This window comes from Leptosomus discolor, chromosome 16 (assembly GCF_034619465.1).
Source record: "Leptosomus discolor isolate bLepDis1 chromosome 16, bLepDis1.hap2, whole genome shotgun sequence".
Lineage (NCBI taxonomy): Eukaryota > Metazoa > Chordata > Aves > Leptosomiformes > Leptosomidae > Leptosomus > Leptosomus discolor.
In genome coordinates, this window is record NC_141406.1 from 1,419,800 (window position 1) to 1,432,093 (window position 12,294).

General features: G+C 55.1%; 1 protein-coding gene across 1 annotated transcript; it reads right to left on the minus strand.

Annotated features, from left to right (window-relative positions):
• Positions 1–30: 30 nt before the first annotated feature.
• On the minus strand, positions 31–12,294 carry LOC147414275 (dynein regulatory complex subunit 10-like). Its single transcript, XM_086474421.1, has 8 exons — positions 11,620–12,294; positions 10,114–10,347; positions 8,335–8,406; positions 6,654–7,011; positions 3,756–3,871; positions 3,513–3,658; positions 2,440–2,555; positions 31–212 (listed from the first exon to the last, which is right to left on the minus strand). The coding sequence occupies exons 1-8, from the start codon at positions 12,292–12,294 to the stop codon at positions 31–33; spliced, it is 1,899 nt and encodes a 632-aa protein (XP_086330547.1).

Sequence of the window (12,294 nt, forward strand, 5' to 3'; positions counted from 1 at the left end):
CTTTGAGCTCTAGCAAGGACACGGCTGCTCTTACACAAGGGACGCGGCGGCCCAGGGGCAATCCCGGGGCTCGCGGGTATCTCGGGGGTCGGCTCTCGGGGGATGCCGGTCCCGGGCTGCCTCCAGTCCCTGCAGCTCGCTCCGACTCCGGCCGGGCCCCGCTCGCCACTGGCCCCGGCCCACCCGGCCCACCCGCCCGAGTCCTCCGGTTGCTAGGCAACCCAAGGGGGGTGGGGCCGTTCCGGGCCGCCGCAGGCGGGCGGCGCTCGCCCCGCGCTCCCGCGCAGGGAAGGGGCAGTTACCGCTCGGAGCCAACGTCCCGGCTGCTCAGAGCAGACTTCCAGCGGTGGTTTGGTGTCCTGGGCCGCAGGAAAACTTCAGCGGTGCGATAAGGTGCCCGGAGGTTTTTTGATGCGGAGATATCCCCGCTGCTTCCGCATGGTCAGAGACCTGCTCTCCGCGCTCGCCAGCTTCGTGCTCCTCTGGCTACAGCCCAGCCTAGGTACTAGCCTCCCACACCGCACTTCACAGGACACCTTCACGCCTGCTCAGGAAGAATCACAGCTGCCATCTGCAACACCTTTGCGTGGCAAGGTTTTGGCAGCAGGGCAGTTACAGGGGTGGCTTCCGTCAGAAGCTGCTACAAGTTGCCCCTATGTCCGAATGCCAGCCGGCGGCAAACAGGCGTTGCACCTGGCTGCCCAAGAAAACCCCACCGAGCTGCTCCTGCCGGGTGGCACCGCGCCCGCCCGCCCACACACCCTTGCAACGGGAGCTCCCGAGAGGCCGCGCAAGACTTTTGAGAGCCCAGCTCCACAGACAAAAAACCTACCAGGAGTCACCACCAAGCAACGTGACAGGCTGGTTTTTAAAGTAAGCTAAACAGCAAACAGCAGGAAATTCCCACGGAACGAAAAGCCGCAACCTGGAACTAAACCAATACCCACAAGGAGGCCGCTTGGGCCTCACGGTGCAGTTTTGCCATTTAAGACGATTTTAGCAAAATGAACTTTCTACCAAGCGAGTCCTGAACAGTCAACAGCCAAATCATCCAGGTTGTGCATCAGGGCAGCCACCTTCCAGACTCAAGCTAGAAAGGTGTCAAAAGCCACAGAGACGAGGCGAGCGCAGCAATTCACCGGCAAGGGCATGACTTAACCGGCAAAGCCTTTAGCAGCAAGGGCAGAGACAGAACATTCGGGCATGCACCTTCAGAGCTGGGATGAGCACAAAGACCCAGCAGAAAGTACGACACGTGGCTCGTAGAACAGCAAGAGACCTTCATACAAGTTATGTCTTAACTTCTCTGCAAAGCAGTCAAACAAGCAGCTGTCCGCATGCTGCCCAGCGGCCTGCTCGCATAGAAGAGGTCAGGGACAGCGCACAGCCCCATACCTGGAGCTTCCTTGCTCCTGCCAGTTAGCGACAAGTCCTCGTGACGTAAAAATGCCAGTTTAGCCCAGGTTGTGTCACAGGTACGCTCTGCAATGAGCCAGCTCAGCTGACACTCCATGGGTTGGCACGGCTGCTTTTTAAGAGCGTTGCTCTTGAGGAGTATCACGGAGGCTTTTTTCCATTTAAGAGAAACTTTACCACCTGTTCTAGACCGTATTTCTGTACTCCTGGCTCACAACCAAATTAACTCCGTTCTCATCCAGCCCAACAATGAAAAAAAGGCACAAAAACCTTCAGCATCACTTTTCCCAAGCAGCTGCTGCAGGTCAGCACTGGCTGAAAGCTTCACCAAGTAATGCAGCTTCAACTCCTTCACATGCTGCTCTGAATAATTTCCTTCGGTGTTCTTGTTTGTCGTTTCAGACTAAAACAGGTCAAATTGTCTTAAAATAAACCCAGTCATTCCAATCTAAATTGCTGAAGAAAACCACTTGTTTGTTCATGACAGACTGGGCACCAATACAGAAAAAAAGATATTCTGACACGGTTACGAGCGGAGCGCTAAACTTCAACAACCTTTTCAAGCCACCTAGCCCTGCTGGTCCAGATCTGGCGTGGAGTTGAAGAGCGTAAGCACACCAGAAAAGGATGACAAGTAAATTAGCTGAATTACCGACAGGGAACTACATTCTCATGGGGGTTGTTGGTCATGGAGCACGTTCGTTTGGCTTGAGTTTTGGAGGAGTTTTAAACAACTCTAAGTAGATAAACGCACCATTGAGCTTCCGACCTTTTACTCGCTGGGGTCCCACCCCAGGCTCCAGGTCTCTCTTTCAAAGAGAGATGGAGTTTATATTTACACCTGACAGTGAGATGAAGCTCAGGGATCTGCTTCAGGCTACATGTCAGCAGCTGTAGCAGAGAGGAAAGCAGAAGACGAACTTTGTGTCAGCAGGAATAACAGCTTTTGCATAGCTTTTACAGAGAAGTCCTCGCTCACAGGGTTTGGTACTTTAAAGCCGTATTATTTTATACAGCTCTCACCATCCTTAATATCAGGGATCGGTTCCACGTTCTGAAATACAGCCAACGTACGTTCCACAATACTGAAGGTGACAGAGCACTTGTCTTCCAAGCGACCAGAAGAAACGTGATCCTTCCTAAAGGAGAAAAGCACCAAAATCCTACAAGCCATAGGTTTCTATTTTGACCACTCAGCTGATACAAAAAACTCAAGAGAACCTACTAACACGACATCACTTCGGATCGACCCTCAGAGCCGCTGGTCCGTGTGCCCGATCCCCTCCTCACTGAACCGACAGCCCGTCTGTATGAAAACCACCACGTCAGACAGCAAAGCAAGGCAGGCGAGCCTTTGGAGCCACCGCCAAGTGCTGGAACTGCCTGCCTTCCCCCAGGAACAGCCCCCTGCCTCCCCCAGCACACCATCCCAGGCCATCCATCCTCTCCCCTCGCCCACCGCCGCCGCAGCGCTCGCGTTTCCACGCACGGTGACTGGAAATGTTTTTAACCTCTGGTCTCCTGCCCAGTAAAAACACCAAGGCAGCACAACCAGGTTACAAAAGCACATCGATTTTAGGCAAGAAGTGGGTCTCCTGCTGTTGGTAGGCTTACGATTCTGGCTTTGGGGGTAGTTGTAGCCCACCTGACGCAGGCGGGGGGGGGGGAGGGAGGGGGAGGAGAGGAGAGGCACGTGAGGCGGCAGCGCGGCGCGGACGCCCCCTGGCGGCGGGGCGGGAAGAGCCCGCGCCCCCCTCCCCCGCCATTTTGACCCCCGCCGCCATTTCGCGGCCCCACGACACGGGCCGGGCCGGGCCGGGCCGGGCCGGGCCGGGGGGGCGTATTGGAGCTTCGCTGCACCGACCCCTTCTTTGCAGCCGGGCAGCAGGGGTGACCGAGCGCCAGCCATGAGGAGAAGCCCTGCTCCCCCTCACCTGCTCCCCCCCCGCCAGCCCGCGGTGCTGCTTTTTACGAGCCCTTCCAGGCGTCCCCAGGTGTACGAGGCCCTTTCCTTTCGCGCCCCCGCCCTCCCAGCCCCAGGGGATCGCCTTTCCCTGGTCTCTCTAATCTGCTCTGATCCCCCCTGATCGCGTTACGGCTCGCCCGTCACCTGCACGGGCACCCCTGCCTGCTCGCTCGGGGCAGCCCCGCCGGGCGGGGAAAGAAAGAAGCGGGCGAACTCCAGCCCCGGCTCCGCAGAGGGTTTCTTGCGCCCCCCTGAAGTTGGCCATTTCCTCCCATTCTAAAGAGGTGCCCCTGAGAGCACCACGCCAGGAGCACCAGCACCTTTGGCGCTAGCGGACACCGAGGCCGCTGGAAAGAGGCCGGGAGCACTTTGCGCTCCAAATGCTGGTGTCGTCCCATCGGAAGGTGTTCTCAGTCTGCCACCCAGCTGAACGCCTCTCCAGATAGGGCTTGACATCTGGAGGCAACATCTGGAGTTCTTGGACAAACTCTGAGACAGGGAAGCCTCAAAAGCAGCGTCCAGCAGCCCCTGACAAACCCCAACCTCCTCTAATCGAAAAGCATGCCCAGACCTTTTGCCAAGAACTGAAGGGCTGTGGGTGTTTGTAAACTGAAGAGCATCCCTGCTGATGCAAATACACCCCCAAACTACCCACCTGGGTGCCAACACCCAAAAGTCTCCGCAGATCCTGGCCTCTCTTGTGGCCGCAAACGAGGGAACAATCCTCCTCCAGCCACGTCTAAGGAGAGAGGGGGGCCTCATCTGATCCTGCCTCTCCCGTCCTTGTGATTCCTTAGGGATTCCAGCCCGCTTGGCATAGGCCCCTGCAGTGGATTGGGCATAGGAGGGCAAAAATCCTGTGATGTATATTGAGCACAGACGTGTCACACTGACCCTCGGACTTTTAACCAAACAAAGAGTTTGGTAAAGGGCAAATCTGTCAGGTCCTTGTGTTTGCTGCTTGGGGCGCTGCTGTGGGATCTCCCCCTCACAGCGAGCTCAGCCCTCGAACATCTCCAGTCACTCTTTGTCCTCAGCAAAATGCCCCCTCTCCGCTTTGGCGTACGTTAGATGGTAAAAAGCATCTCGGCCCTTTTGCTACGGGGACCCATTTCTGAACAGAGGTAGAGGGGCAGACGAGGACTGGAGCCTGGTGGCACTTGGGCTTTGCAGCCAGCTTCACTGCCCTCTCCTGCAAAGAGAGGCTGTGAGGAAGGGCCACTGAAGTCAGTGAGCGAAGAAATGTCACTGGGAGTCTGGATCCAAAGTGCTGCTCGCTCCCAGCATCGTTAAATGCAAAGGATATGTGAGAGGAGGTGCCCGGGCCTTTACGGTAACATGGAACAGCCTAGTTTCCCACGAAAATTAAACAAATAAGACACAGCACTCTGTCTGTGACTGTATCTGCGCCCAATTTCAGTCCTAGTGAGCAGCTCTGTGGTATGAAGTTGCTACAGAGCCGCTGAAAATAGGAGACCAAGGGAGTAAAAACACTTGGCTTGCGCCCCTGTGAAAGGGAAAGGCTGCAGCGAGCTCTTGGGGCGTCAGGCGCTGGACAATCCAAGGAGAGCACGCTGTCAAAACAGGGCTCTGCATTAAACAGGGCGCAGGCTGCTGCTTGGCTCAGGGAGCGACTCGTGGGATTGGGAGCGTGCGGAATATCCTGGCACCAGCGCTCCGTGTTCACAAAGGAGACAGAGCAGTCCTGTAAAAGAAACTTTATTCGAATAAAGGGAGAGTCCGCCGGGCAGATCCCGTGGGGTCTCTCCAAGTTGCTGGGGTCGCAGCCCCCTTTTGGTCCTAATTTCCCGGCCGCAGAGGACCCTCTCCCGTTCCCCGTGGGCTGAGGTACTAGGAAGGCACAGACTTCCCGATCCGCCTACTACAGAGGCTACATTTTTACCCCTTAACGCGTACCCCCCTTTGCATCACGCACCGTGTGTTTCATTAGCATGTCATCGTGCACCTCCTGGGCGGAGAAGATAATATTAATAAGTCTATTAAGCCTGCGCACTGTTTCCTAAAGTGGAAAAGTTCAAACTTCCCTTCAAACTTTCCAGGAAATTTTTTTTTTTGAATGATTTTTCTCTTGCAAGTTGTCTTACCCAACAGAGGTTTGTAGTCGGGTCCTTGGTTTCGGTTGAGATTCACTAATTGCTGAGATATACGGCACCTTTTGTTTTACGAGGCCTGCTGATTACTTCATAAACACACGGCTCCTCTGGATAAACAGTGCCGTGTACTTGCAAAAACACTCTCCTCCTTATCTGTTCATCGCTTAGGTCTGTGGTGTCTTGTACCAGCCTGGGTCACTGCTGCTATATTTTTGTAAAGGCACTCTCATAATCCTATCAGGAGCAAGGCACAAGCTGGGCTGTCCCACATGCTGTCCCACAGATGGCCCCTGCCAAAAACTGCAAACTGCCGCGGGCGGTGCCCAGCCAGGACCCGTGTCCCTTCTCTCACTGGTCAGCAACGGTCCTGCAGCTCCCTCCTGTAGAAACGGACGTGGTCTCTCCAATCCACACAAGCAGAAGCCCTGTCAGATGAAGGGCCTCAGCCTGCCCCCAGGAACGATCTGACTGCCATCTTCAGTAAGAGCAGAGTGGGGCCCTGACCCACAGGCAAGGAGACAAGCCAGGAACCTGCGCTCCTGGCCCAGTCCCTTCAGCAGGAGACGTCCTCCTCCTCGCAGAGGTAGCAAAGCCAAACCTAAAATGGTGTGACATGTCTTCACGCCACTGCTTCCATATCCTCCAGCTAGGAGAGGCAGCCCCAGCCCTGGAGGCACTAATGCAAATGCTCTCTCAAATCTAATGCTTTTGTCTGGAAGAGCTCAGTCCCAGCAGAATCAGCAGCTTTGCCAGGAGGAGAAGCATAGATTTTGTGCTTTATTTCTTGGCCTTCTTGGCCTTCTTGCCTTCCTTGCCCTCCTTGCCCTCCTTGCCCTCCTTGCCCTCCTTGCCCTCCTTGCCCTCCTTGCCCTCCTTGCCCTCCTTGCCCTCCTTGCCCTCCTTGCCCTCCTTGCCCTCCTTGCCCTCCTTGCCCTCCTTGCCCTCCTTGCCCTCCTTGCCCTTCTTCCCTTCCTTGCCCTCCTTGCCTTCCTTGCCCTCCATGCCCTCCTTGCCCTCCTTGCCCTTCTTGCCTTCCTTGCCCTCCTTGCCCTTCTTGCCCTTCTTGCCTTCCTTGCCCTCCTTGCCCTCCTTGCCCTTCTTGCCCTCCTTGCCCTTCTTGCCTTCCTTGCCCTCCTTGCCCTCCTTGCCCTCCTTGCCTTCCTTGCCTTCCTTGCCTTCCTTGCCCTCCTTGCCCTTCTTGCCTTCCTTGCCTTCCTTGCCTTCCTTGCCCTCCTTGCCCTTCTTGCCCTTCTTGCCTCCCTTGCCCTCCTTGCCCTCCTTGCCCTCCTTGCCCTCCTTCTTCTTCCTTTCTGCCTTGAGGAGGGACCGGACCAAGTAGCCTCTCCAGATGGCCTGGATGCGGATGGCAGCAAGGGTCCTGGTGGTCATCTCCTTCAAAGCCTTCTTCTCCTGAATCTGGGAATACTCCTGGAGAAGCATAGCCCGTTTCTCCATCAGCAGGGACAGCTGGGCCTTCTCCTTGGCGTAGGCAGCGTGAACCTCCTCATACTTGGCCTGGCAAGACAGCAGACACCAGGTACAGCAATGTTGAGGGCATTCAGCAGCTCCTCCCTGTACATCCCTAGGTAAGGGCTCTTAAACCCATCCCGAAGCCGAGCAGAACCACGACTGGGAGCTGAGCCGAGCCTCTCCAAAGGGAGTCAGAAAAGGAGGCATGTGCCCAGTACCCAGGGAATTTCATTAAATGCCGTGTCCTAGTACCTCCATGCTGCTCTGAAAAATCCTCTCATCATTCTCCCTGTGTTGCCAACAGCACCCACCCTCCGCTGGGAACTCTCACCAGGGAGCACACGCGCAGGTCAGAGATGCTCCTGCAGGTGCTCTGGGCCAAAGGACATCGCTGCAGTCGGGGTGGGGCTGAGCCTGAGCTGAGAGCTTTGCTGAGAAGCCGCTCGGACGAGCGGCACTGAAGCCCAGCTAATACGCTACCCACGGCTGAGAGCGTGACAAGAGCCAGACCGCGTCGGCCTGGAAAAGGCCGAGGACGGGTAGTTTTAATGGTGTTACTGCGCTTCCAGCAGCTGCTCGGCAGCAGGCGATGCCTTTCCTAACGCCTTTGAGGAAGCCACGCGGAGGGGTGGAAGATTAGGGGAACCAGCAGCGTGGACGTGTGTCTGCCTTAGCAAGTTCTGCCCCAAACCTGCCACGACGTGGTGCCACCCAGCGGGCAGGAAACCAAAATAAGCACGTTGTTAAACACCTGACAAGGCGGGGGCATTTCTCACAACTGGCAGCCAGCTCCTAGGCCCCTCCCTACGTTTTGCTTTGTTAGTAATCCAGCAGCTTTTGGCCATCTCCATCAACGGGGCAAGAGCAGGACAGCGACTAAGCCCTTCTCAGAGGCAAGGCTGGGGGGTGCTGATGAGGTTCCCAGCCTGTCGTGGTTCAGTTGGGTGCCAAGGCAGCGGTATGCAGGCTGTTTGGTTTCTCAGCACTTGGCACCTCTCTCAAGGGGGGCAGCAGAAACAACAGGAGCATGATTTGGACACCAGGGCTAATAAGATTGAGGACTGAAGCAAAACTGAAAAACCTGTTCCCTACCATCAGGTGGGCATGTCTGACAGGACGTGGCAACCCATTTGCCCCCAGATACTGGGGGATTTAGCAGTGGATGTAACTTTTTCTAAAGTCAAAGCAGCCGAGAACTCCTCGACATAGGCGGGACAAAGAGACCTAAAGCCTGTCCTTCTTCTGGGTGGAGAGCTGCCCTTTTCCTTTCCACGGCCTCCTGGGTAAAAGCCACCTGTCCATTTGGACAGGAATCTACCTGAACACATCACCTCACACGAGAGCAAAGCACTTTCAAGCGGATGATACCTGTTTTTCTCCCATGTCTTCGTCATATATCTGGATCCAGTTCACAATTTCCTTCTCCAGTTTGCAGATCCTCTGAAACACAAAACGAGATAGGTTCCTTGCAGGCACCTGAAGCCTGGTGAAAAGTAGCCGAGTTAGAAAACAGCGTTGAGCCCCAGCATCATTGTATTGGGGTATAACATCTCCTCCTTGTGGCAAACTTCCCTCAGCTGCCACATAATTCGTTCGCCCTGGGTTGGCGATTCTCATGGCACATTCCCTGAGGCCAAAAGGGCCTTATTTGCTTGACAGCATGGAGCTGGGGGCTTGAAACACATCGGAAAGGTGCATCCTGCAGTAGGAAATGAACGTGTCTGATGGAATGTGGCAAGTCATCGACAAACTGGGGCAACCACCCTAAAACCGAAGCAAGAGAGAACAGCAGTTCACTGGGACAGGAACATGAAAGCAGGACAGAAAGTACTCGAAAGCTGGTGCCTTTTAGAAAGAAGAGATCTTTCGAGCTGCAGAACAGTTTCACAGCGGCCATCCTGCAGTATAACCAGGTTCGGGCAGTTTACCTCAAGCTGCTTTCTCAGCTCTGTGGAATCATCAAGAGAAAGGTCAGCTAAAGCCCATCACAAGTGCCACAGGATTTCCTGTATGACACTGACCCAGGAGGATGTCCCAAGGGCTCCCAGGTCATCATGAGGTCACACCTCAGCTAGTTAGACCACAAGCACAATCTTGGGCCTCCCAGGGCTAGGGCAGGTGCTAAGGAGGGGGAAAGGAGACCTCTGCGGTCAGCAATCGGTGTGCCTGAGCACTGGAATGGGCCGAGCCACTCATCAACCAGCACTGCAGGGGCCTGCAGCCTCCGGAGAAACTGCCTGACAAAGCCACTCCATTAAGGAGGTGTAAGTGGGTGCTGTGGGATTCCGTACTGTGGCTCTAACTTGCATTGGACGCTTCGGCAGTGCCCAGCCCCGCTGCCACTTCGCTCCACGTCGTGCAAGGCGAGACTGAAAGCTGCCCCACCACCCGCGTGCGCTGTCCTGCCCCTGGGAGGCCAGGGCGTGTCTGGCGTAGACAGCAAGTGGGAGCAAAAGCGGGGGGGGGTGGGGGGAGAATGGTATTTTTCCCCTTCTAGGTTCTCTGCGCCCTGTGTCACCAGCATGCTCTGCTCAGGGCAGAGCTGACGATACTGGGGCCTGCGCCTGCCTGCTGCTCCTGTTTCCTCCTCCTGTATCTGCTCGGCGCTGTGATAAATCACATTTCCCCCTCATTCAACCCAGCCTGGCCCCTCGGCTTGGGCCAGACAGAGCAGGAACCGCTTAGCTCCCAAGACCAGCTGCGCTCCACTGGGAGTACGACAACCAGCTCTACAAGATGATGGGTTAGGTAAAGCCGGTAGCACCTTTGCTCTGCTTACCCTACGCCAAATCCCCTGTTTCTCGACATAGGCCTTGCCTGTCCCGCCGTAGCCTTGCAGCTCTGCCCTCTGACTAGCCCACAACCTCCCTGGCACGCAGTGTCGCGGCGCTGTATCAAGGTGTTTCCAGAGCTAGGTCAGCAGGCAGGAGGAGGACCTGTGAGCAGGCTGCTTCCCTGCTGCCGCTGCAGGGTTGCTTTCCACTGGAGTCAGCAGAGCATGAGGACAGAGCAGGTATCCTCCCGGCCAACACCACGTGCATCCTGCCAGGAACTAGCGGGAACCGAGTAAATGACTTGCAGCAGCCAGACCTGACGGCGCTACAAACGGGTTTCAATCTCCTGTCACAGAGCTCTCCTCCCCTTTACCTTTCGGAGAGCCAGCTCTGACGCTTGGTGCTCCAGCACGAGTGCACTGAGTTGTGCTTCCAGCTGCTGAGCGTCCTGCTGTAGCCTGGCGCACCTGGCCTGGGAGGCTTGCAGCACCTCTTTTTGCCGCTTTTCTCCTTCCCGCTTGATCCGCTGGATGCCAGCCTTGTGGTCTTTGGCCAGGTCTTGCATGCTGGTTTCGAGGTCTTTGATCACGTTGTCTTTCCGGCGAATCTAGACCCAGAAAACAAGAGAAAGAAATACCATCGAGTAATGCCAGTCAAGCGAAAAGTGGCCAGGAGAAGTAAGACACCCTCGCAAAGGTGGGGGAGATCCAAGAAGACGCCCTGCTGATCTGGTAGCAACCGAGATCTGCCACTGCTGGCCGAGGGAACAGAGTTAGATTTACACGGGGTGCTTTGAAATCTTCCCCCACCGCTCCTCTGGGAGCCTGGGGATAAAGGGAAGAGAACGAACAAACCATACTGAGACACCCTGGCGCTGCCAAAGAAGAGCCAAAACCAGAGCCACTGGAGCGAGCCCCGGGGCTCCCTCGAGCTTTGGATTAGGCTCAGGGGGACTGTCTGGGGGGACGCGGCTCAGTGTGCTGCCTGCGAGAGAAATCCTCCGCTGGGACTAGGGAAACGCGTTTGTTCGTGATGCCCTGGACAAGCTGCCAAACTGCCCAGAAAAATCTCAAGCGTCTCGATTCACAGCTCTCCAAGGAGCGGAGGGAATGGGGAAAGCAGGCCCTTGTCTCCGTTAGCACCATTCAGCGCGGCGAGCACAAGACAAAACCTTCCCCTCCGGCCCCTCTTGCAGGAAGGAGAAAGAAAAGCATACGGACAAAACAAAGGATGGCTTCTCAGGAGTTCAGGGGCTTGGATGCTGCCGCAGCCCACGGACTCACAGAAGGAGCCTGGGAAATGCCCGTTTCCTTATCGGCACCTCAGTTGCCTTCACTGAAAAAACAAAGAATTGGTGTAATCGCATATTAATCACAAATGCTCTAAGGCAGCTGGTATTACAGAGCTGGAAGTCACAGAAATGTTGGTTTTAAGCAAGAGTGAAGGCAGAGCAGATAGTAAAAATGGATTTCAATCCGTGCAATCTCTCCCTGGAATGACTTTTCATCATTTCAGCAGCAGCTAATGAAGTCTCGCGCTGGCAGCTGGCATTGTACCCCTGCCAAAACACTACCACAGCAATTTGTGCCTGTCCTGCAGCTCCCTTTTAAACTCAGTGACTCATGTCAGTCAACTTGGCTGATAAGAACAGGTTCCAAACATGCCAAATTCAAGGATTAAAAAAAATAATAATAATAAAATCAAGCATGCAATAAGCATATTTCACAATGAAAATAGTATCTTTACATTTAGGATCTGGTTTAGAAATAATTTCTGGAGCTTCCTCTTCAGGAGCTGCAAGAAAAGGACCGGGTTTTAGCGTACCAAAGTTTTGCTTCAGTAACGCTTTGTTGGAAAACATATTCCCACAATATCATACCTGCTCCTCTCGAGTCCGGATTGCTGCTGCCAATTCTGCCTGTAAAGCTGTGATTGCTTCAGTGTTTTCCTTAACCCAGGGGGAGATGTTTTCCATCAAGTGAGTCTTTTTTTCCTCCTCCATTGGACTAGTCAGGAGTCTCTCAACCATGAAGTTCCTGAACTCCCTAAAGGCTTTGATAAACCCTTTTCTCGCCCAGTCTTCACGGTGCAGAGCCTGGCAAAGCAAAGGGTTGGTCAGTAAGTGTCTCAGGACATTTCTAACAGAACGTTTCAGACGTTGCTCCAGCAAGCAGAGACGGCCCCGTTGTTCCTCAGCTCTCCTGGTGTCCCCTTCTTCAGAGCTCGCAAGCAGGTGCTCCACTTCGTTTGAAAGCTTTTGGTGCTCGACCAGGACGTTTGTGATCTCAGGTCCCAGCATATCAGCAAACCCGTCCAGAGAGTCGATAATATGTGGGATCAAACGGCTCATCTCCAGCTTGGCAATTGTCTCATCCAAGACGGTGATGATTCTTTCCGTCTCAACGCTACCAGGTCTCACACCGTGTGGATCTAACGTCTTCGCGGCACCTGGTGGGATCACTGCCTTCCCTGGAGTCGCCATGCGCTTCACCAGGGGCTTGTTTCTTTGCTTCCAAGACGGTGCCTGGAGCACAGCTGGATCCCCTGCCGCCAT